The sequence below is a fragment of the Ptychodera flava genome, unplaced genomic scaffold (genome assembly GCF_041260155.1).
Source record: "Ptychodera flava strain L36383 unplaced genomic scaffold, AS_Pfla_20210202 Scaffold_33__1_contigs__length_2856901_pilon, whole genome shotgun sequence".
In the NCBI taxonomy this organism is placed as follows: domain Eukaryota; kingdom Metazoa; phylum Hemichordata; class Enteropneusta; family Ptychoderidae; genus Ptychodera; species Ptychodera flava.
The window spans coordinates 1036839-1063125 of record NW_027248355.1 but is presented as its reverse complement, the minus strand read 5'-3'; the positions used below and the strand labels follow the sequence as shown (position 1 = coordinate 1063125).

At 38.0% G+C, this 26287-nt stretch overlaps 2 protein-coding genes across 4 annotated transcripts in view; one reads left to right on the top strand and one right to left on the bottom strand.

Annotated features, from left to right (window-relative positions):
* Positions 1-4313, top strand: part of LOC139127619 (separin-like) — a 31548-nt gene extending 27235 nt beyond the window's left edge. For both annotated transcript variants that reach the window (XM_070693532.1, XM_070693531.1), the window contains exon 22: positions 200-4313. In XM_070693532.1, the coding sequence (XP_070549633.1) occupies positions 200-419 (220 nt within the window). In that variant the 3' untranslated portion in view covers positions 420-4313. The remainder of the gene's footprint in view (positions 1-199) is intronic.
* Positions 4314-9010: 4697 nt separating this feature from the next.
* On the bottom strand, positions 9011-20421 carry LOC139127614 (endoplasmic reticulum membrane sensor NFE2L1-like). 2 transcript variants are annotated; one of them, XM_070693529.1, is made up of 4 exons: positions 19998-20421; positions 13544-14516; positions 12223-12372; positions 9011-10906 (listed from the first exon to the last, which is right to left on the bottom strand). In XM_070693529.1, the coding sequence occupies exons 1-4, from the start codon at positions 20031-20033 to the stop codon at positions 10188-10190; spliced, it is 1878 nt and encodes a 625-aa protein (XP_070549630.1). In that variant the 5' UTR covers positions 20034-20421; the 3' UTR covers positions 9011-10187. The 2 variants fall into 2 exon arrangements, with proteins under 2 accessions (XP_070549630.1, XP_070549629.1); XM_070693528.1 differs by lacking the exon at positions 19998-20421 and adding an exon at positions 18587-19607.
* Between the last annotated feature and the right edge of the window lie 5866 nt (positions 20422-26287).

Here is a 26287-nt window from a genome sequence, read left to right as displayed (position 1 = left end):
CTTCGTTCAAACGTTTAGCCTTTTTTCTTGTTTCTATATCAGTGATATTTGAATCAAAGTAGTCGTGGACCGTTTTGAAATTACTGAAGTAAGCTTTTAATCCAAGTGCAGTTGAAGATAATGTACCAATGTGTACTTGTAATATGTACTGCAAGGAATCCATACATCCAACGATTTTTTTTTGTCTTTTTTCTACAAGTCCATGTGTTGTAGGTGCATTATGGGACATAACCGACAAAGACGCTGATCGCTATTTAGAGGCATTACTGAAATCCTGGTTGCCTAGCAACAGATCATCAGGTGATATACTTCAACACATCAGCAGCAGCAGAGAGGCCTGTAGGTTGGGGTATCTGATTGGGGCAGCACAAGTGGTCTACGGATTGCCTGTCAGTATAACGCCCTCTAGCAGTCAGTGAAACTCAAAGGCCTGTGAGTTGCAGTATCTGATTTGTGCAGAGCCAGTTGTCTATGGAGTGCCTGTCAGTATAGCGCCACCTATCAGTCAGTGAAACCCAGGGACAGTTTCGAAAACTACTGCCAACAAACAGGCTTAGGACATCAGGGATGTGTATATGGACTGTATAAAGACTACCTTCTCTCAGTACTTGGTGTTGCTACGACTGGTGTTTAAAGTGTCATGTTGGATACATCAGTGAATCACACATCAGCCAACCACAACCTGTCCACCCCCATTTCCAGTAAACAGGTCCATAATAATCATTGAAAACAATGGTTTTGGGCTAAACCATGGACACAAAAAGGTTAAACTTGATAAATATGCTGGTATTTGAAGCAGTGAAAATGAGTAATCGTCACCTTGTTATCTGTCATTGTACATTGAATTCACAATTCATGAAAATGATATAGTTAGATTTAAATGTAAAGTGACAATCATCAGTGTCAATCCTTTAACATGGTATGAGCCTGTAAAAATTTTGCACAAACTTTCCATGAGGAAACCTTACACAATCCAATTTCAAAATCAAGAATGAAAATCAATAGTCACTGCAAATTTTGATACCAGAGAAACAATATGCCCAATTTTTTCTGATGCTTGAAACTTAAAATGACCCTTATCCCTGTTAACTCTATTTGGGAAAATTAATAGATCTTCACAAAATTAAGCCAGTGAAAACTTTATTTATATCATGAGCTTCATTATGAGCCCCCCACAAGTGGTAGACCAAAAATGCATGGTAAAAGTTTTAGAGAGTTCAAATATCTGTCCCCAAGGTGCAAAACGCAATCTTAAGGTTTCCTTGCAATTTCAACACTTAACTTTTGTTCATACTTATCATCAGGAAACTTTCAACCATTCCCTTTCGTAATCAAGGATGAAAATCAGGGGTCACTGGGCAAAATTTGGTACCTAGAGAAACAAATTATCTGACGTACACCGATATTTCAAATTCAAAATGGCTGCCATCCCTGTGTTACTCTATGGGCAAAAATGAAATTTTCGATTTCCATAAAAAATAAGCTGGTGAAAACTTGGTTACCTCCACAAGCTCCAACATGAGCCCTCACAATTGGTAGGTCAGAAATATACTGTAAAAACTTTTGAGTCCAAATATCTGTCCCTGATTGCATTCTACCCTAAAACTTAAAAAATTTTAATGTAGGCAACCTCAGTCATACTGCAGTACTGTAAGTCATAACATTTCATCAATGAGTATATTTTACCTTGACAAATTAACATGTTTCTTGTCGCAGATCAGAGCTGCAATTAAAGTACAACACAAACAATTATTTGGCTAATTTCTTACCAGCACAAAAACACCATTATTTATGTGATTCAAGCACGTTTTCTAAACAAGTTCACTGATTGGTCCAAAACACAAAATATAAAGAAATGGACCAATCACTGACAATCTTACATCAAGAACTGATATGAGAGGCTGATACAGGCAAGAAAGGGCCTTGTTTGTCTCAGGTACAGTAGACAGCGGATAAACAATAATATGTCACCCATCATTTATTATAATATTGAAAGATTTGAATCGCCAAGCTGCAGTTACTGGCGGCTAATTGCAATATTTCTGAAACACAAGAGTTTTGTGATTTTTATCAGTGAATACACAATTAATGTAATTTTTGGTGTGATGATAGGCAGTTGCTAGCGATAGAAATGTGACATTACAGAAATGCAACCAATTGTAGCAGGTTATGGAAATGGGTTCGACAATTTCAATTTTCAGTGGTCAAAACGAAATGAAAGTTTATGAGTTTCTGTAATAGGTACCATCAATGTCCCCAGCTGTGAATTTGGACTACTGTCAAAGTAAACAACGTTTTCCTCAACATATGAGTGCACATGAATTTTTAAAGCCTGTCATTTTTTTGGATTTCTGGAAAATCTGATCGAATTTGAACAAATGATAAACTAGATCATTGTTTACAGTTTCATCTTGTCCACAAACTATTACAACATCAGATTTTCTGTGTCCAAATTTTTGAAACAAAAGTACAAAATTGGACAGAATTCTCAAACAGCCGTGCTTAGTTGTAGCGCACCATGGTGAAAAAGTTCAAAGAAATTTTGCAATTGTTCATAGGCAAAGTTTGGCGTGTGAAAGATGAAATCCTTCAGTTAAGTATTGTTCAACATTTTACGTCAACAGTATTATCAACACATTTTACCTCAGTCAATGCTAAGATAAATTGCCAAATCAATTTTATCAAGTCATCAGACAAATCTTTTGATCCAAGGTACAAGAGAACCAATTATTTCTCATCAACGGATAAATTTTGCCATACCTGTAATGAACTATTTAATATTAATGAAATACAATGAAATATAATTTATACAGTACCGTACAACCACACTTTAAAACTTCTGAATGAGTTGGGTACTTGCACCAACACACTATCAAACACAATAAATGTATTTGCTCATCTTAAACACAAATCCATGAATTTTTTGCAGTACTCTACACAATTAACATATTGATTTTATTGTAAATAATGTGGTCTTGTATTTTCAATCAATATTTGTAACACCGATGTATTTGTTGTAAAGACATGTTGATTTACACAAGCTCAGTATTTCATAGATTGTACAATCACTGCCAAATATGTCAGGTATTTCCTTTTACCAGTCGTACAATTTTAACTAGAATATTCACATTTGCTGTCAATTTTCTCTTATCTCAACAAAATACTTGTAGTGTTTCTCTTAGGGACCATCTCAGATTGTCGCATAAGTCCTTTGTTTAGATAAAACCCCCCCATCCCCAAAACAAAAGTACAAAAGTGCGAAATGTTGATGTCTTCCTGATAGAACAATGTACTGAGACTGCGTCCCGTGAAGACTGCAGTATTCAGTGATGTTTAGTCAACACAGCGAGAGTGAAATGACCAGGTGTGGTTAGAGCAGACAGATGCTAATAGTACATTTAAAACAATGATACTTTTTTCTTTATAATTTGATGAATGGAAAGGTTTAGGATACAATGTTACTGTCCGTAAATTGTATTTGGGACATGAACGCGCTAGAAACAGTTCCTGTAAAATTTGTTGGCACGAGTATCCTTTTTCTATTTTTACACACAAAGAACTTGTGATCACAAAATAAAAGTGCGAAATTGAAGTTCACTAATTGAATGGAGGTCAAACCCCCTTCTCGTAAACGAATGAATTTCAATTTTTGAACCTATGAGACAATTTGAGATGGTCCCTCGATGTAACTTCTTTCAGAAAGACAAAAACTGATCAAATGCAAAAGTTCATTAATATAATTGATTGGACACAAACTGTATTTCCGAAGGCCAAATAAAAAAATGTTTCCCGTAACATGTTTCCGAAATTACGGTAGGTAGGTTGGAGGACATTATTTAATTTTTGTTGGCTGAGACCCATAAAATACAGTGAAATCTCTACATTTTACCGTATATTAAGCCAGCCTCCAACAGTATATGAAAATCTGCAACTGTAGCAAATTACCGGTACACCACCAACTGCACCAATTTGAACAGATGGGTTGAACAGTTGTATTAGACAGCCATGGTATTTCTCATAAGCAGAAATTACTCAGCTCCTTAAAATCTGAAATTGTGATATTAGGTTAGAAAATGTCTTTCGCTTTGATGGTTTTTGAACGGAATTAAAAGCTAACAGCAAAAGCGATTTAAGTTGGCTTGGAGAATAAAAAGGAGAAATCTTCCTTGACATTTATGGCCAACAGAAAGCAAAGCTTTTTTTCTACTTTTTGATATTTCCACTGAATAATCTTTCTTGTGCTTTTCCTCTTTGACCACACCAATTTTTCTGTGTTATCATTTTTTACAATGTAAATAAAGTTTCATATGTATAAGAAAAAAAACAAAAGCATCTAGAGGTTTAGTCCAAGAGGGTGCTACAGTCCTTGACTCTCTCTGTTTGGAGGGCACACTACATGTACATGTATGATATATTTTGAATTTGGCCCGAGGCAACTGATCATGAAAAAGGATTGTTGTGTACTGACAGTTAATGTTGTCAATGTTGTATGGAAGTAGCTAATTTAATCCATTAAGGTAGTCGCCTCAAAAGTGAAAGACTCAAAGTTTTGCTAGAACTGTCCTTAACAAATATTTCAACCATTCTCTTTCAAAATTAAGAATAATAGTCAGGGGTCACCGTTCACATTTTGCTTCTAGAGAAACAAATCACTCAAGATTTACCCATGTTTGAAATTCAAAATGGCTGCAATCTCTATGTTACTCATAATGGAGAATAATGAAAATCTGATTTTCAAAAAACTAAGAGGGCGAAAGGTTTTCTTACACCAAGAGCTTTAAAATGAGCCCCCTAAAAGTGGTAGATCAGAAAAGATTTGTAAAAGTTTGAGAGTCAAAATATCTGTCCCCGAGGCGCGTTCTACTTTAAACATTGTTTCCTTTCATGCTCAATTTGCTCATAAGTTATAGATTGCCCTGGGACAATGCGCACAACACTATCAAACTACCACATTTCTACCCTCAATGTTGTTGTTCAACATTCAACATTTCTACCCTCATACCTGGATTGCTTGAAGCCCTTCTTTGTATTGTTTGTGAATGAGACCTTATTGGTAAAAGTTGTGAGGGCAGAGATTTCTTACAGTGATACAAAACGCGTTCTCTTGTGAATGAACGAGAACATGAGTTTGTCAGGCTGAAGATACAATGATTACTAAATTTGGATACCCGCTTCAGAAAATAATTAGGAATCATTTGACAGTGTTGGGCTCTGGACTACCAGTAAAATTCATATAAATTGTTACTATCCAGCCTTATCATCCAAATTCTCTACACTGTCTGCTGTCGCATTCTATCAGTTCTAGTTTAACCACCATCTGTTGGTCTTTTACCATGTGCTTAATGGTTCTACTCCGGAATAAAAAGGACGCGATGCGTTCTACACACTCAGTACGCCCAAATAATCACATGATGCCGGTACAAACAAACCCACATGTGTACTAACGCGTATGAAAATACACGTACGTCTAAGCGCGTTTGCGCACATGGCTTTGTTTGTACCGTGGTCGATTCGAATTCCGGGTATGGCTATTTGACCAACATCTGTTCAAAGGTGAGAGAATCTATATATGAATAAATTCCTTTTCCAAGTGTAATTCTGATGAACAGCAACTTGTCCTGTATGTCTGTCACAGTCATTATTTTGAGATTTCCACCCATCTTTGAATTTAGAATTTGACGCATACCAGTACATTGTCATCCACCGACACATGCCGTGAAAATCAAATGTACTTTCCAAAATAACAACAGCATAAATGAGACTTAAAACTAAGAAGCTTTCTCAGCTGTAACCTTTTGCGTATTTTCCCATATTTTTACTCTTTCTTGTCCTATTTCCAAAGCCATGTCAAAATGCCTGTAATTATCGGAAATTATCTTATTAAAGGTACACTGTCACCTGTTCCAATTTTGCCACTGTTACCATGGAAAGAGAAAATCTAACCAATCACAGATTTGAAGCGGGTGGCCACTTTTTAAAAACAGCGCCCTGATATGGGTCTTTTGAATATCAAGGAACGCCCCTTTGACCATATACGGGCATATTTAGATACAGGTGACTGTATGCAACGTTATCGGTGACAAATTTTAATCCTGACTAGAATTAGTATTTTGTAGACAATGCATTGCGTTTTCAAAACTAATTTACTGTATTCGAACAGACTTCAGATAGCGGGGTAAGAAAATGTATTTGTGTTGAAGAACAAGACAATGAAAATATTAATAAAATTTGAACACCTGTTGTCGTTTTGACCTGTTTACCCCAATGCCCTGTAAATGGGTCCTCAATCACCATTGATCACAATGGATTTAGACCAGACCAATTAAACTCTGGTGGTCAATGACTTAAAGGATACATCATGTATCTCTCTCTCTCTCTCTCTCTCTCTCTCTCTGTATATATATATAAAGTTCATGGCCTCAATCTGAGGAACAAATCCATCTTTGAGAGGACACTGAATGATCCAGTCAATTAATTTCAAATGTATAAACAGATAAAGGTGATTCTCTTAACAACAGGCAAAACAGAGAAAATTGGTAAAATGGTTTATGCCTAACAGAAGCATATTGAACATCATAATTCAAAATTCTAGGAATTCATTTCCAATTATGACTCATTCATACATATAGTGAACTCATCTTTAAAAATTGAAACAGATGTTTTTTATTTTTCCAGAAATATTACTCTGATGTGATTTAGCCAGTCAGATCTCTATTCCATATGGTTTCCCATTTCATCTGTCAGACAAGCTAAATAGTCTGTCGTCTCATTTCCACGGCATGAACCATTTTGGTGTGTTGGAACACACTAAGCCACCTCGATCCTTCAAAAAGTCCCCCATCCACAACCCCATCTAATGCTTGAAGCAATGATATGGTTCATCTGCAATAAGCTTTACGCAACCACCAGTATATTGCAAGATTTTGGACCAGTTCAATATATACTTGCACAAATGATAGCGAGTGCTTTATGGAATGGGCTGGTTGAAATCAAGTGGTATACCAGTTGCTGGGGTACTTTACGGTATTGCTATTATCTTACAACAGCACATTGAAATTCTGGCATAAACGTTAAAAAAAGGATTTTCCTTTGACTGGGAGCGTGCATGTGTTTCAACTTTGCCAAATCATGAATATATCACTTTCATTTTTTACATCCTGACCAATCAGAATGCTGTATAATTTTAACCATCGTCATACCGACACAATATCATTTTATCTATTTTGATGTGAATATTAATAGGTATAGAGCATACATTTGGCATGCAAATGTTCTTCTCATTTTCAGTGATGCATTCATTGACTGTATACTGTACGCACTTAAGTCATCATCTTAAACCACGTGCCCCTTTGCAGCAACAGCTGGGTACTATCAACAAAGACAGCAAAGTGGAAATTATGTTCTGGCCATCTACCAAACCAAGTTTTACGATTGCTATAACCTTCGTAATGATTGATCACTTCTGGAATTGCTTTGTCTCAGACAGTTTCTTTAAAATGCTTCACCACTCTTGAGAAATGAAAATTGATATTAAAACAACTTTCAGCTGAACTGGTATTATATCATCAAATACAGACAAATGCTGTATTTAAGCAAAGCTGACTTCAGTACCTGCAAGCTTTAAGCTTATAAAGACATGAACATAAAAAAATACCATAGATCAACTTTCATAACTCATATTACATGAAAGATATATGACTATTATGTATATCGCGATAAAAGGGATAAGCTTTCAAATAGACGCTAGAGATAACTGTTTGAAAGCTGTTATGGACGGCGCAAGATTAATGTTATCTTTAAGGGGAATGACCAGCCCTGGCTTGAGCAGTTAGCCATCCCGTCCTATTCCTGATCGAATAACTCATATAGCCCAAGTTTGGCAGCTAAATTTCTCTGGAACTAGGGTTACATGTCAATGTTTCCCAATCTCCAATTTTGTTCACATACCAAAGAGATTCCAGTTGAAATGACTGAATGAGCTGTACCATGAACTGAAACACCGCATGCATGTATGACCGAAACGATACAATCTCCTTCTCAATATTAAGTTAAAAGCACCCCAGGAAAAGGTTTCACTCTAAACCGGGTAGCCAAAAATGGTAAGAAATTATTTAAGAGTACAGTAGGTGGTAATGTGTTTATAGTATAGAAAGGTTACTAGTACCCTGGCCTAGTGTTGAGGTCACATGTACTGTATAGAGTTTACAAAACATGTTATAAAAATCTTATCCTGAAAAATAATCAGTATTATTTGTTGTCTATCAGATATGGTTCCATATCTCTGTGGACAGACAAACCACAGGGCAACGTGACCTCCTTGTCTTACACATGCGTTCTGTACAGAGGGGTTAGGATTTACCAAACTGATCAATTTGGGGTCGACCAGCCAACCAGTCATGCAGCATTTGTCTGTTTTGATAACGGTCAGGATCTGAATCGGCCATTAAACATAATCTTTGTATGAACGCTTATTTCTTCCTCATCAATACATCTCTTTTATATTCTGCTCTGCCATATGTGGAATTCGCAATCAATGCTGCCTCTTGCTTTTCCTAATCATACAATTACTAGACAATTTGATCACGAGACTGCAGGTTAAAACCTGGAATTTGAACAGGCCCTGGTGCAAACAAAACCCACGTGCACAAGTGTGAATTGAAATATGTACTGTATTTCCACACACGTTTGTACACGTGGGTTTGTTTGTACCGCCAACATGTGATCTCTTAGGAGTACTGAGTGCGATCCGCGTCCTTTTCACTCTTGAATAGAGCCAATGTGCCAGAAGACACTGAAAAAAGTCAGAACTCTTGGCAAAAATATGTAAATAGAGTAATAAATCATATCTTGTGTAATTTTTGCATATTTTTTACAATGGTAAACTTTTCTGCGAAAGGATATATTCCATGGACTGAGTGAATTTTCCATGTATTTCCTTTTTTACTTTCCATATATGGACATTTCAATCGGAAATGAACTATAATAATAATAATAAAAACAGAATACCAGATTTCTGTTTTTACGTCTTTTTTATTTCTCAAAGAAAAAAAACTAAATACAAACACTGTATATGCTTGTATCAAATGTCAGGATGACAATGGTATTGGATGCACTTTTTAAGGCTTGACGCAATGAATACAGAGACTTCTGATCAACTTTGAACCCTGAACTTTGACCCTTTTCTGAACTTCAATGCTAGTAGTTTACGTCTACCACACACATTTTTTGTGCAGGCTGTCTTAAAACTCTCAAAAATAATGCTCAACTACAAACAATAATAATTTGTAGAATTCTGACGAAAAGTTTTCAAAACACTTGAGGAGTTACAATGCAGGGTTTAATACATGAAGATAAAACCATGCCCATTTCTTCCACCTATCGGTATTTTTGACAAGTTACACATGTAAAATGATGATCTATCGACCTAAGAAATCTTCATACTGACAAAAAAATACTTGCAGACACTTGAAAAAGACAATCTTTTTTTTATGACAATATTATTTCTTTGTACAAAAGTATATACAAGATGGAGTCCTCAATTCTAGTTCTTACCATGAACTTGGCAATCCGGAACAAAAATATTTTTCTCCAGGTATATTTACATAATTCATTCAAATTCCCTTTTGTTCTTATACATTTGCACGGGCCTCACACACAGGAAAAACTTCAATTCACGAGAGGGCACTCCAGAAAGTTTTTTTTTTTGGAATTATTTTTTTGGTCTTGTAAAGGTATCTGTTTAAAACGATTGCATACACTAGGTATGAACTTCAGAACTCTAGGAAAATTGATTCTTCGTTTGCTCCTGTTTAAATACAATGTAAACCATGACACTACCGTTTCACCTCAGACTATCACTGTTAGTTGCAAAACTTTGATGATAAAATCAAAACAGGAAACATTCAAAAAACTTTGTCTTAGTCTACGCACTAGTAACATACCGTGGCTACATTGGTTGAGAGCGACTCAATGTTCTCCTTATCTTTTATAGAGGCTTGACTGAAATGCGTTTTACATGATATCTGAATATTGTCCACTACGTTAAAAAGATAACGCTGTTCATAGTTTCATTAACTCAATTGAACATTATTAGAAAAGACGACTGCAGGCTGATCAACCGAATCATACTCGTGGCTCAGTAACCCTGTGTAACACAGATTTCAACGCTAACACACGCAAAGCTTCGTTCATTTAGAATTTCCCTTTTTTCTGCTGTTTTTACTTTTGTGTTTATGGTCATTACAGTTCTTAGCTGTGGCGGCAGCGATGGCAGTGTTGGGCACCAGAAATACATTCCCGTCAGTCGACTGCTGTAAGGAATATTCCTGAGGATCATACGGCTCGCCGGATTCATCCCGCAAGCTCTCAAAAACCTCTCTGTACAAAATTTGGAATCTGTCCTTCATCTCGGTTGTCTCTTTGTCAATCATTCTCTGCTCGCGGCGCAATCTGTCTTTCTCCGCTCTCATGCTCTCAACCTCGTCTTCAAGGCCCACGATGGCGTCAAGTTTTCTCTTACGGCAGAACTGCGCTGCAATCTTATTTTTCCCCCGCCTCCGGATATCCCGAATCAGCGCCAGCTGAGGTTCGGTCAGCTCGTATTTGGATAACAGTTCATTGAACTCGTCGACTGGGAGGTCGATTATTTTGTCATTGCTGATGGGAATGCCGAGCGACTTGGCTTTCTTCTCGTCCCGGCTGAACTTCTGACCTTTCCTGTCTTTCTTGGAGGATGACGACTCAAGATGCCAGTCTCCGCTGCCATGGCTACTGCCATCCTGTTGTTCGTCTGAATCACTGGGTTGTGGGTAGGTATGGTTGTGTTTGATGTGATCCATAGACGGTGGTTCAGAACTCATCCGTTGGTATTTTTCGTACTGAGTTTCATCCTTCAGAGGTTGTTTTTCTAAAAAACAAGAAAACCAATGTACAATCTTGTTATTATTTTTTCTATAATATACTTTTTTGTAGTTTTATCTATTTTAGAACTTTTGCCCATTATTTACATATGTCACCATTCATTGCCGTGTGTGGGTCCACTCCCAACACTACTGAGACAAATGGAGATTGACAGATGTAGTCTGGAGGCTAGAAGTTACAATCCTGACAGATGTAGTCTGGAGGCTAGAAGTTACAATCCTGACAGATGTAGTCTGGAGGCTAGAAGTTACAATCCTGGCTAAACCCTTCTTTCTCATATCCTTCAAACTGCATGGATGTCAAAACTTGGCCAGAGATGGTACATCATTGAAATCAATTAGTGTGAACCAAATTAGGGTGACAGAAACGGCCAGCTACAAGTGTATGGATACCTCTCTGATCTGGACACCTGTTTATTCTGGACAGATTTATTAAGCCTAAAGGTACATGTTGAATGGCATTTCAACTGTCCATTAAACTTAAAGCTATAATGTCTTCAATATTGACAAACTGGAGTGTAGGAGCTAAAAAACTTCATTCATTGGAAACAATATACACAGTCACTTTTTCAATCAGTTAGGGAGTTATTTTATTCGCACTGGTATGAAACAAAACACACATGTCTGAATAGTCAGTACATACACCCACTAACCTACTGAACAAATATATCCATGTTAACTGTCCCTTGGACATATTATACATGACGTCACTTGTTCAATCTGCTAGAGAGTTAATTTATTCACAGTAGTGTGCAACAGAGCCCAGATGTATGAATAGTCAATACCTTAACCCCCTAACTTACTGAACAAGTGTAAATGTGTTGATTGTCCCTTGGATTCAACATGAAGCTGTTTGTAATACTCTACAGACTTTGAATGCTGTAATGTTTCCCACCAAAATTTTAATGCAACATTTTACCAATTTTTATGAATTTTTTTGTGATATTTTTGATAATTTTGGACCAAACAGACATCACAGTTCATTGGCTACGGGTTTTCATCAAAATTTTGGCAAAAATCTGAAAAAAATTGACTGGGGTAAATTTTACAAGGCGACAGACATTGACGTTGGCACTCAAAGGGTTAATTTCTTGACCAGACACATTATAACTTTTAATGACACATCTCTATTATGGATACTTTTGTAATTCCATAGAATGTGTCTTTCAACTAGTGAAATTCTATAGGTCGGTGGATTTGTCTTGCATTCATACATTCTAAGGTAAATTTGAATTTTGCAATAGACCAACAAAAGATACAGTTAACTGATACAAACAATTTACAAAGAAAAACAGTAACTTACTGTTTGAAAAATACTTGTCAATGTTTATGTCACCAGCAGTGGCGCCCTCTATGTCACCGTACAAACTATCACCGTCAATGCCGTCATCCTCACTGCTGTCACGATGCAAGGACGATAACGACATAGTCTCATTCAAATCACTTATACTCCCTGTAGAAGAAATAAATGAACTGTCAAACACATCAAAGGTTAATAACACAGCCTACATTCTATGGCTTTTCACAGATCTGGAGGAGAGACCAGTTGTAGTACTAGCTATCTCTAGTAGCAATCTATGTGGTCGGCTCTACAGTAGAAATTATGGATTGCACCCTGGATAACAATTCCTGTATCGCTCAATGTAAGGACCAACATGCAAAATCAGCTGCAGTTTTTCTATTCTTATGCACACTTTATTTCAATAAAGACCTTTTTTAACATATCAGAATGATGTCAAATCTAAAACTTTAAGTCTCCCTATTCACTACAAACACCATATTTCTACCCATTGGTGAAATTCTAGCCGGCTAGAATGAATGATGCAAGGGTTAACAACTATTGCTGGTTCTATACATAGCTAACAATTAACAGGCCAAGGACATCCTACCGATTCCTGAAATTCTAAAACTAGTGAATTCAAAAAAAATTTGTGAATCACTTTTTCCAGGAAGTAGAAGTGCCTTGGGTGACATAAGCTCTGCATTCAAAAAAGTTTCCAACAGGGTACCAATAAATGTATGTTATATATATATTTATAGATGATGAATCAATCATGATGGCATAGAAAACTTTTTCTGGGTAGTACATGTCAGGAAACTGAAAAGATTTAAAACTTGCCATTCTCCTTCAAATCAAGAATAAAAATTTGGGGTCACAGAGCAAATGCTGGGTTTTTTTTTACAAACTGCCATCAATTTACTCATATTCAAAATTCATGATGGCCATCACGAAAATAAAAATTTTGATCTTTACAAAAGAAAGACTGTAAAAATCTTAATTATCAAGGGAGATTCTAAGTAAGCACACACAAGTGGTAGACCAAAAAAGTTGTAAAAATTTCAGAGTTCGAATATCTGTCCACAAGTCACATTCTACCTGTAACCCTTTGAGCGCTAAGGTCGATGTTTGTCACCTCTAAATACATTCCCCAATCAATTTTGCAGCCGATGACATGGGATGTCCATTTTGTTCAAAATTACCAAAAAAATTACACAAAAATTCATAAAAATCGGTAAAATATGGAACTCAAATTTTGGCGGGGAAGGTTACAGCACTCAAAGAGTTAAATACATGCAGTGGCTCTTTTACCATCTACAGAGTTTGAGAATAAGACTAGACTTACCGCTGACACTTCCACTGTTAACTGATACCGCTGAGTCTCTGTCTTCAGACGGTGGACTATCACCAGCAGCCTCCGCTACATCAAGGTTTGTTAGTGTGGCCAAGCCCTCATCCATTGATAAACCCATCATACCAATCTCTTCAAGCACCGCATCGCTGACCAACGATGACAGCAACGAGTCTGTCGCGTTGTTGTTGGCGTTGCCACCAAAACTGACATTCATGTTGTTATTGCTCTCGGGGAAATCCATGGAAAAGTTGGCCACGGCGGTGTTGTTCTCCATCCCCGGCGAGCTGATGCGAAGGTTTTCGAATGTTGACGTGGGCGAGAGAATCGAGCTACTCTGCAGTAAATTTGTGATGTTTTCGGAGGGAATGGTGGCGTTCTGCAGGTTGACGTTGCCGTTTGTGGTGGCGTTCACGGCGTACGTGTCATTTGACGGCTGAGTCCCGCCGGCAGCGAAGCTGTTGTTCACCGACTGGCTCATGATTGCCGCCAGATCAAACTGCTGAAGCTCGGGCAAACTCGCCAAATCCTGCCACTGCTGCTCAAAGTCGGGCGAAGGAAGCGACGAGCTGGAACTGTCGCCGTCAACGGACATACCCTCTTCATCCAAAGTGGCCATGTCATTGACGTTGTTCTGCTGACGTGCATGCTCACGTAACATCTGTATGCACTCATCTAAGTTATAGTCTATCATATCAACATCAAGCGCTGTGTTTCTGCCACTCTCAGAAGCAGCACTGGTTAGTGATGCAGGCTGCGGTGTCAACGGAATATACTCTCCAGTCTCACTGTCCACTCTATACTCTATTCCCGCCCATTCATCCACCTTCTCCACTTCCTTCTGTCTTTCCAACTCCAGCTGCTTCTCCTTCTCCAGTTCTTTTTGCCGGTACGATCCGTCATAGATCTCCCGGCAGACACCCATGTCGATGTCCTGTTTCCACAAGACGTCAATCAAATCCATGTCCTGCAAGAGATCAAAGGAGTCAGAAAATGAAGACGCCTCTCAAAAATCAGAAACCACCACACGTTATACACCGGATATCCTTGTTTTACCATTGGTAACATGGTCACACATCAGTGGATGCTATACAATGGTATGCAACTCAACTATACACATTAAGAAATCATTTTGTACATAAAGTCTACATAAAGTATTAACATTTTCACTTCTATTTCATATCAGCTGGTCCATCCAGCAAAGCTATATCACCTGTAGGTAGCATAATCCATATTTGATCGGTCTCGGTCTGTGCATGTACGGAGGTACTGTGTTGGGCTGATGACGATTCATGCATGCTTTCAAAATGAACTTGTTTACCAATGGTAGAGAGTTATATATGCAGCGATGCATACATTAAGACCATATAGGTTGATAATGGCTACTACTTCTGCTGGTAGAGATCTGCATGCAATACCAGCAGCTAGCTGTATACATTTTCTATTCATTCACATGTCCACACATGTGTCCTGCTTGATGTCCAATAATGATGCTGAGCTTTACTTAAAGGTGGAAGTTTCCAGGATCTTGAAACAATGGTAACACTTTCACTGTGGCCAGGCATAACTGCCCTGCAACTAAAAGGTTACCATGGCGGTATTTACTGGTTTACTGCCCTTACCAAACCTGACTTGACTTGCACATGAATCTCTCCTTTCTAATTACAAACACTTTTCATTCACTCGTGTTTCAATGGCAGACAACTTTTGTACGGCTTCCCCCGAGTGTTCCAAGTCTTATGACTTCTTAGCACTTCATATACGGATTTATCACACCTTGGTGGCTTGGAGACACACAGGGCAAGATCTCTTTTCATTGAGAAATAATTTGAATTACTTTTTTTTAAACACTTTCAGAGCCTCTAAGCTGTGATTGAAAAAAAAGTTTCGTCTCGATGCACAAAGATCAAACTTAAACAGCAATACTTGTTTTGTGGGGTTTAACCCTTTCACCCCCAGTTCCCTGTGTACAGGTCCAACTTTACCATAGAAAACAATGGATTTGGGACAAACCATGGTGGTGAAAGGGTTTTACAGCAATACTTGTTTTGTGGGGTTGAAAGCCATGGCTGTGAATGGGACAGCCCTGGGATGTCATCATGACTGAGTTCTGCCTTTGAGTATAAGTGCTGCAGACTATAAGATTATAGGCATTCACAAATCAACTGAGTTTAGGATTTCACATTGCCGCTGCAGTCTAAGAAGTCAGACCCGTTCAACTTGCTCTCACAAAATACTGACCTGACAATTATGATATGCCATGCTCAGACATGTTATGTATACTGTCGATTGTTTTGAACAATGCCAATTCTCATTCACTTCCAGAGCACAATAACAGCTCTATAAATGCACTACTTTCTGAGAAATACCATGGAAGTGGCCTGACTTCCACTACGGCGGTACCAAGTACACCTTATGCAACTGTACACCTTATGCAATTGTTCATTTGCACGTGTAGTTACATCAAAAAAAGCGAGGGTATTGACACAAAGTTGGACAAATAAGGTTGCCTGTACCAGGGAGATGCAAATTGGCGTCTAATTTAGGAGTGTCTGTTATACAAAGCTGCCTGTTGTTCCCATGCGCACACACCCATCGCCATGCACTGTTGTTATGTACTAACAGTTTAATAATTTACATATCTCATTGTGTGGAGTCCATTGTATCATTTCAGTCTCTCACTTGAACTACATCAATGTCTTCACAAATCCGAACTGACACTTGTTGATCATTCAATTATCTACAAGTACTATTTTTATCTGTAGATGGCTAAACATTTTTACATGCCCTGTAAGTGATTCAGATAGCAATACGATTTTTGGCAAAGAGCAGATAGTTTTTTAATTTTACACGACCACAAATCATACTTTAACTCAAGAGCCTAGGGCAGTTTAACACACTTGTGCTGGGTTTCCAAAGACGAATTTCTGAACAATTTTTCATATGCATAGAAACTGAATGTGAAATATTATCCACTAACTTTCACAGCAATTGATATTTATTTTAAAATATAGATGATTAAAAAGTCTAATAGATTTCATTACAATTTTGTATCAGACTCTGGCTGAGCAATACTAAGGACAAACTTGAAGGTGACACAAGCTTTCAATTATCTAATCTATTATGCATGACTAAACAGCTACACAGTGTGCAAAGGTCTGCTGGGTCATGTGATCAACAAACAGACCTTCAGACACGGCACATGTCAGGAACATGTGACTACAAATCCAACTCTGTCAGGTGTCAGTGACCTCTTGACACCACATACCTTCCCAGGAAAATATCCGAAGACTGGATTACTCAAACCATAAACCTCGGAATCACCCTTCCTGCGTATTTCTAATTGCTTTTCCTTCGCCAATAGTCAATTTTCACGTAACAAGTGGCCTTTATGAAAAGCTCAAGATTTTTTTTCATTCACCTGTGCAAACATATTTGCAGAATTCAAACTTATGAACATACTGAGAGCACACTGAATACTTAGCTGCGGAAATTTAGCTGTAATAATGGAAAATGAAAAGGTTAAACTTCAACCATACCATGGGCCACTGTTACAGACAATCGTTTATCACATTAAAAATGCACATCAGACAAAATTTTAATTCATCCAATTTTAGACTATTCTTATAATTTACGTACGCTTGGTTTTGTTGTAAATCAGTCAAAAACTTCTATAAACTCCTTTCATACGACCTCATCCATGTTAAATTATGTTTTTGTTTTCAATTTACTGCAGAGTTCTAAATCATAATTTTCTGTCTAAATATTCTGACACGCACCAACACAATATGAACTTGAATTTGTGATACTTTCAGGGGTCTTGACCTTACACAATTGTTCAACAAGATCCCCTGTCACACAATCCCACAATGCTTTGATAAAAGGAAATGAAAATTTCTTATTGGACAGCAGAAATTGGAGTCTGACAGAGCCTTGAGCAGTGAGAAGTTCTCTGTCTTAGCATGGGCCCAGTAAACTGCAGTCTTGTCCTCCTCTAGTCATGCACTTTTAGGTGAACACTGCTTGCCTTATTTCATATATATTTTCTAAACAAAAAAACATCAAAGTTCTCTGACAATGAAGGTCACTTTTTGACAATCTCTTTATGGCTTCCTTAATCCCTTTCCTGCCAGACAGTATCACTTCCCCATCTGTCAAGTCAGTAAAAAGCAGTATTGAACCAAAACCATACATATTTTCACCCACTTGGCTTAGTCCATCAAAATCAAGTTTACAGTATTTATGTTTTCGACATCATTCAAATGTTCAACATTATATTATAATACACCATGTGGAATATGTGATGCTTCACTAATTTTAGCCTCTTAACTTGATGAAATATGGACTTGGCAGGAAAAAGGTTACTGGCCGACTTCTTGTTCTATGACTGCAGCCCTCCCCTCTGTTTGGGGTGATAATGAGTACAAAGTCAACACCCAGCCAGTACAAAAACTGCCAGTAAGAGAGTCCAACGTCCGTCACTCTTGCAACAATTTAAAACACCTACTTCCTCCCTTGCTAGATTCTCTCATTCATGTCATCAGCTAAAAACAGCTAAATTATCTTCGCTATCACTGGCATATTTTGATGGAATATATATTACATTTCTAACATTACAAGAATGACATCACTGTAGGCTGGCTTTGTCAAAGAAGACAGACGAACAGATAGGAATCAGACACCGAACAGGACACAAAGGAGTTTCAATTCCTTGCTGAATTTCTTTTGTTTGATCATGCAATCATTCTCAAGGGCACTTTTACAATGGCAAACGTGCTTGTCTCTGTAACAAAAAATCTCACCTATGTCTAGTTGGTTGAAACTACCATAAATTTTGCGAAACCATCCACGTTGGTTTAGATGTTTCAAATTATGATATACAATTTCAATTCTGACAGTCTAGGATGAGCTACTAAATGTAATCGATATTAAGCTTCCCATAATTTGACCCAAAGTAGCAAAAATCACGGATTTTCAGTAATTAATTTTAAGAAGTTTCACTTCCCAGCAAGACACAAAATAAAGGCGTGTTGCTACCTCTCTCGTTAGCTCACTCCCAGGCCATGGAATATCCAACTGCGTCAAGGCATCTTCGCCAACATTTTCCGAGTTGGTCTCGACTTCGCTGTTTTCATCTTCATTGTTGTTCTGATCCGCATTCAGATTAAAGTTTCTCACCGGAATAGAATCATGCCTATCCAGCAGTAATGCCGTTATATCCAAATCGGCAGCTCCATAGTTGCCGCGGTAAAGTGTCTGTAGTTCTTGAAAGACCGACTCATGGAAGCGATCTGAGTTTATACTCTTCGGATGAATGCTGAAACCGTCTATTTCGTTGTAAATATTATGGAATTGTGTTTGGGTGTAGGCTAAACTCTGACCTAAAATTAGCTCATTCAGTTCAGGAAAATATCGTAAATTTGTCCTCAAATATGAGTCCCAGTCTATCCTGAAAAGACTCAGTAATATTGTCAGTTGTAGGACACTTTCTGCCCACCGTTTCTTCTGCATGGTGTGTCCTCCGTGGCTTCACAATAGTCCGAACAAAGGGCTCCCACAATTAATCCCGGACAAAAATCGCCTGTTTGTCAACAGTGTCCTCTGGATACGAACATATCGCACCAAATTTCCAACCCTGGCACGAGCAGCCGACCAGAGTCGAAGATCAAAACAGCGAGCACGGTGTCCAGACACGACGAAACCTTCTCGTCTTGGGTTTGGTTGTGTTCTTTCCCGGAGACGACGAAGCAATGTCGCGAGGTATAATTAGTAATTTGGTAATGTTTGGACAGGAAGATTGGGGGCCCGCCACGGGCACGTGAAGGCTACGAAAAACGTGCCGCAAGTTGAAAATCGTCTGGATGTTGCCAAAGGTCTGCGTTTGGCAACTTAAGGGCGGAAATTCACAAAAAAGACTTAACAATCGACAGCTGCTCTGTTATCATCCCCTAACACGAAGTTTTCAACAGTGGAAATGACGATACCGGCGAAAATCTAGAAGCTTCGATGTGAGGACTTTTCTGGTGCAAGAACTATGAGTCAGCAGATAGAGAATGACGTCATACTACAACTGCGCATGCGTACACCACTCAACGTAAGAGGCTCTGATATGGGAAGCAGTCCCACCTAGGGGTCAAATACCAATATTTGGACTTCGGGAACCTTCCCGTATACCGAAAAACAACGTCCAGTTAAAATAAAATATCCATTCTATGTAAGAATAAAGTCCGATAAAAATGCAAGACGAACTTTGGAAGCGAAAAAGACATAATGTATAAATGCACTGGTGTGGTGAAAATACAGCTGTAAAACTACTACAGTACTACCACAGTGCCAGTGAACGGAGACGAATACACGTACACCAGATACAGAATGTTCAGATATCACCGAAATACGTTAACTGTAAACGCTTAACTAAGAATTTTGCGAACAAAATACGCAACCTTACCTCTGATTTAACTCGAATAGGTGCAACGGTCGTCATTATCACTTCTCAAAGATCTCGTACACTCAATCAGAAAACTACGAACCACCGCTGAACTCTGGACTCACTCAGCTCGGCTCTGCTTCGATCGACGAAGTTGTGTAAAGCTCTGGTGTTGACAGGGCCCAAATCGACGTCCGAGCTCCCAGAAACGTTGATCCTTTGAATCTAGAAACCCGTTCCCCACAGGAAGAATACGTTACGTTGCCAAATGAAGTAAAAAGCCGGTCGAATACTCGATATTTTCACCGTTTTTGGCCAAGGAATATGTTACGTCCTGGCTTGGCTCGCTGATACTGTCAATACTATGTTTTCTTATCTCGACCAATCCATGAACGTCAGGCAATTGTACACGTGATCACGTGACCACACACCAATCATGTGAAAGGTCTGTGTGACACTTCACGAATCCTTTTAAGTAAACACATACATGCCATCATCAACGTCCGGTCTTGTCCCGTTTGTTGTAAATTCTTTCCCCTCAAATTTCTGTTGAAATGGTATTTCGTCTTCGTACATTTGACAATTTAATTACCTAGCCTTCAGAGCTATGTCTGATACGAACTACCAGTACGCCATAGTCTAATTTCCAGCCAACTGTAGACGGAGCTCGGATAAAATGGGGGTGGGGTCGTGTTGTTGTGTGTACGCTGAGATTATAATCACAATAACTATAGATATTGTCCGAGACATTGTGAGGTTTCTTCGGGAGGAATTTTCCGTTAATTATAACCTTTCTGATCTTTCTAGGGAAGGTGTTTATATTTTTTTATTTATTTATATATTAATGTATATACACCTTCCTGCAGGATTGCCGGATGCATGAAACTTAAGTAATAGATTTCATTAGGCTTTCTTGAAGTAATTTGTTTATTTAATATATAATGCCATTAATATGTATATATATATATATATATATATATATATATATATATATATATATATATATATGTTTATTTAATATATAATGCCATTAATATATATATATATATATATATATATATATAATATGTTCAATGCTAAAAGCACGTGTAGCGTTATAATAATAAAAAATAATTTAAGTACAAAGTAATTATATCTGTCACTTATATAAATCTGAAGATTACAGCATGCACGAAACTTAAGTAATAAAATATAATATTTTGTATTTGAAGTAATTTGCGTTATTTTCAATAATGTTGTCATTCGATTGTGTGTTTTGAAAACAAATATTGCTCAAAATAAATTTCCTGTATAGAGGCTCGAAAGTGGTATCGAAAGTGGTATAGTTTTGGTTGCATGCAACCATATGGAACATTCTGCCCTGGTCACTTTTTCAATTAGATCAGACAACAGATTTGTTACAACAATTTACTTTGTGGAGAGCTGTTCCAGATCACATCAAGTCACTGCTACCAGAGTTTTATGTTAATGTTATAGATGCATGGTACGAAATTAATTGTAAGAATTGTAAGAATAGGGCAGTTAATTATTTACAGCTTGGGTGGTCAGAGAGATATAGATGCTTTTATGCAATACAGATGATTGAATATGACTATGCTGTAGTCACTTGCAAGTCAAAAATTACTCTTCATAATTTAAAAGGCAAGACACTTTATTTGAATCTTATTCAGCAACACTTATGTAAAACCTCAAGAAGTCTTCAAAAATGGGGTAACAATTTAAATGACACAGACAGAAGCAGTAACAGTCATAGCATCTGGAAACAAGTTTACAGTGCAACCAAGGAGACGAAACTGAGAGAATTTCAATGGAAAATTCTTCTACGTGCCGTGCAATAAATATTATTTTTGGAAAATGAAAGACTCTATGTATTGTCCTCTTTGTCATCAAGTTGCCTCTTTAGAACAGAGATTTTTAAATTGTAACATTGCTGAAAAATGTTGGGAAAAGATTGAAAATGTAATTTGTAGATTTATTGGAGAAAGGGTGAAAATCAATCACACCATCAATGGAAATTTTTGGTGACCCCGTTGAAAACATGGTCGCCCCCAGACATTGTAACACGGTTATGCAACTTCTAATTTTATTAGTAAAATGGTGCATACATAAATACTGGATATCAGAAACAAATATTCCAATTGGAATTTTACTTCAAAAAGAATTTACTATACGTTACAATATAGCAAAGACAATGAGTACTAGACCTGATGTAATGAAAATTTACGAAAGAATTCACAACCTTTTGTAAATTCTTTATGCGACTTTCTACCGTAATACATTAATGTAACTCTGAAATTACTTGATTTTTTATAAAATATAATATTTTGTATCTGAAGTAATTTATGTTATTTTCAATAATGTTGTCATTCGATTGTGTGTTTTGAAAATAAATATTGCATGCTCAAAATAAATTTCCGGCATAGAGGCTCGAAAGTGGTATCGTTTTGGTTGCATGCGCAATTTTCCGCCTAAATTGAATGAAACACATGTACGTCATATCTATTTTGGGACACTTGTAATTGAGCTCTAGCTGCTCCGGAAGACGTACGTGAAGGGAAAAGAGGCACCGTGGGTTATGGTACCGGACTCACTATATCAGACGATGGTGAGTTGGAGACCCGGTATGTCCAGAGTAACAGACTCGCTATCAGAGGATGCCATGGCGCGCGAGTCTGAGACTCTAACACGGTGTTGTGCCTTTGAGCAAGGCAAGTTACTCCTCATTGCATTTGGTAGCGGGTTATGGGTACCTAATGCTGTAATTGGGTTCGCCTGTTGGATGAGAAATAGAAAATAAAATAAGTAAAATAAAGAACTGAAAGAGTGCATGTCCTTCAGTTCAGTGGAAACGAGTATACTAATATAATTCTCCATCCCTTTGGAGAAACTATTGTGCTGTGTTGTTTAACATGTTGTGTTGTGTTGTGTTGCATTGTATTGTGTTGTGTTGTGTTGCAAATATCGCCATCGAGGTTAAAAGATTCTCTCTCTCTCATCAACGAGCAGGTAATATTTCATTACTTGCGATCAGGATTTTTTTTCCCTCGGTGGGCAATTGGTTTGAGAACACCTATCGGAGGTTCTGTTGTCTGTCTGGGAACCAGTGTATGGATTGAGACGGAAGGCAGCTATCGGAATAGGGAGTTCAGCAGGTATATCGCCTGTTCCAAAATGGGAATGGGTCGACAAATGATCGAAAGGAAGAAAATCCTAAACAAAAGATAAAATACTACCGTAACGTTTTAAAATGTTTTTTTGTTCGGATAGAACACATATTTTCCTGTCGCACAGAGTTAGACTCTACCAACACAGATGATGTTATAATATGTCATTCCAAATATTGTAACTTTTCAGTGACTAAATTTACGATGCACATGTAAATTCTAATGGTGACGTCATTATAATATGATAGACTTGAGGGGATACGTGGAGTTTAAGGGAGATCACTCAAAAAAATGATAACAAACAAGGGTTTCAAGAAAATTTCACGTGTAATAAAAGTTGAAAATATCGCTAAATGGTGTGATTTTAAGGTCTAATAAAATTATCCAAAACTTCACACATCAGAAGGAGCCCTCTGATCTCCCCAAGGTATTGACTGCTGCAGCTGCCGGGGCATGTAGTGATCACAGACACAAATTTAAATCTAGCTTCCAACCAATCCTTTACACTGTTGCTATACTATTCTTTTCTTTGCTGCCTCTATCTCACTGCCCAAGGATACTGTACGCTAAAGTTTGAATTGGTTTAAAACTCAACGTTTTAACATATTTTGGGACAATTTCATACATTCTTATAAATTGAAAACTGGGAATAGACGATTTTGCTTGAATGTTACGTTGATCTTATGGCCATAGACATTCCAAACTTTCCAGAATGTCTGAAGGAATATAAAATACGGTAGACTAAAAATGGAAAACACGTGTACATAAAGCTGTAGTGTATGCATAATGGGTCAATTTGAGGAAAGATACATTCTTGGTACTTAGTACCTGAGTACTAGTAGTTTACAGCACTTCAAAATAGCTGGCAAGGTTTAATTAAGGTAGAATACAGGAAGTAACGGACACGTGCCAGCGGACGATGACCCATCACGTAAAATTATCATGTTCCTTCATTAAGTGATGACTACCTTCAATATTCTTAATACAATTCAAATATAATATATCTTGTTTTCGTCAGGACTTCGTAAACATCCTCGTAAATCGTAATTAGCGTCTCTGTGCCTTTGCCGCCAATATTGTATTGCCCGGTTTGTATGCTGATCAACTAGATTACTAGAGTCGAGATCTTGTTATTTTAAGAATTGCACTAGGGGAGGGTATGGTGGGGGTGGCCTGCAAATTCCTCTTGTGAATCAGTCAAAATAAGTGATCCCCCGCGCATTGCCCCCCCCCAAATAAATTGGTGACCCCTTTCAACATGTTCAAGATGATAAAAATTCCATGGAAACCCCCCCCCCCCCCCGATTGTAACAGCACACTGGGAACCTTTCGATGTAAGCCAGGTTTCAGTTTAACATATAGCTTGCACCTAATCATTGTCTTACCTCAGCCAAAGGCTGATAGGAATTGTTTATTGCTCTCAGAGAGATGAATTTACAAGAAGACAAGCCGTATGGAGTTGCCAAGGCAACTTATGTTCTTGTGACAGATAATTATACTTTTATTCAGATTTACAGTGCAATGACTTCAGAGAATGAAATCATGCAGAGAATCATTTTTATTTACAATATCATATTTTTGCACGCTGAAATTACTTTTTGATGGGATGGATACTTATGAAAATCAAGTGACCCCCCTGTGCTGTTTGAAAAATGCATGACCCCTCATTGCAGTTCACCCCCCCCCCTCCAAATTTTGTCGGCCTACACGCTTAATAACTGAACGTCCCCTAATGTCAATGGACGCTAGGAGCATCAACATCTGTGTGAGATGTGACAATTGCTCACCATCCACCCTACCTCTTCATGAAATGTGTATTGTTATTGTTTACCATGTTGACAGTTGAATTCATATCATCAGTATCAATGTAGTAACGTACGGGAAGATTTTTTACACTAGTTGGATGCTGGTCATTTCCCAATGCTCAACCACAGTCACCTGCGGTCTATTCCGCTCTGCGTCTATATATGCGCCCATAGACGTGTGTACATATATACATATATATGTATATGTATACACACGTCTATGGGGCTCATATATAGACGCAGAGCGGAATAGACCACAGGTGACTGTGGCTCAACCTTTGAATGCCTACTAGCTTTACCATTTGAAACGAAAGTGTCGAATTTTATCTAGTAGCGGATGGTGTATGGCATTGATCATGAGCCAGATAGGCCCATATGCCAAGAACAAAAAATGTCGTAAAAATATCAAAAGATGGGTTGTTTATCACTTTGAATCAACATGTCGTCAGCAAATGTGTTTTTATTCAATCAAGAAAAAATAATGTCGACTGGGATATATTTTTGTCTGGTCAGTAGCCGTAATAAATTATTGTTGGACTTTCATTGGTTATATACATCGTCTGTCATCTTGCATTTAGCACTGGTGCGCTGAATGAGGGCGCAACCCACTGAACACAACTGAAGAGGATACAAAAGCATTACCACAATCACAGACCCCTGTGATCTATTCCGTTCTTGGACTATGCGCCCCAGACGTGTGTACATATGCTTGGGGTTTTTCTCAAGCATATGTACACACGTCTATGGGGCGCATAGTCCAAGAGCGGAATAGATCACAGGGGACTGTGCCACAATTGACAACCAGCTGCAATCATTGTCATAAAATTAGTAAGATTAGGTAGTGTTCGCGGAAAATCGCAATCCCCCTACCCGCTTTTGTAGTGTTGACAGAAGATCTTGAGAAACGATCAGTTAAAATTTCGAGTATTTTTAACCTTGTTGCTTATTTTCCAGAAAGTGATCATGTGACGGAAGTACATGATTAATGGGCAATATCTGAATATCGGAAATGTGAATTCTACGAATTTGTACGCTACGTTCTTGTCACGGGCGTTCGCGGACTGGGTTCGTATAGTCTGGTAGAAGATCGATCGATCGACCGTGTACATGTAGCAGACTACCCAGCCCACGGCCCGGGTAGTCTGTGGTTATAGTCACTTGTAAACATTTAAAATATTGAAAGACGGGAAAAAAACACTTTCTTCCATATTCTGATCAGGAAAGATTCAGAAGATTTGATGATAAGTTCGACGGGTTATGTCTCGGGGCGGGTTATGTTCGACAAATCCCGGACCGTGTCTCTTACATGATGTCTTCAGAGACGGAGACAAATGGGGTCAAA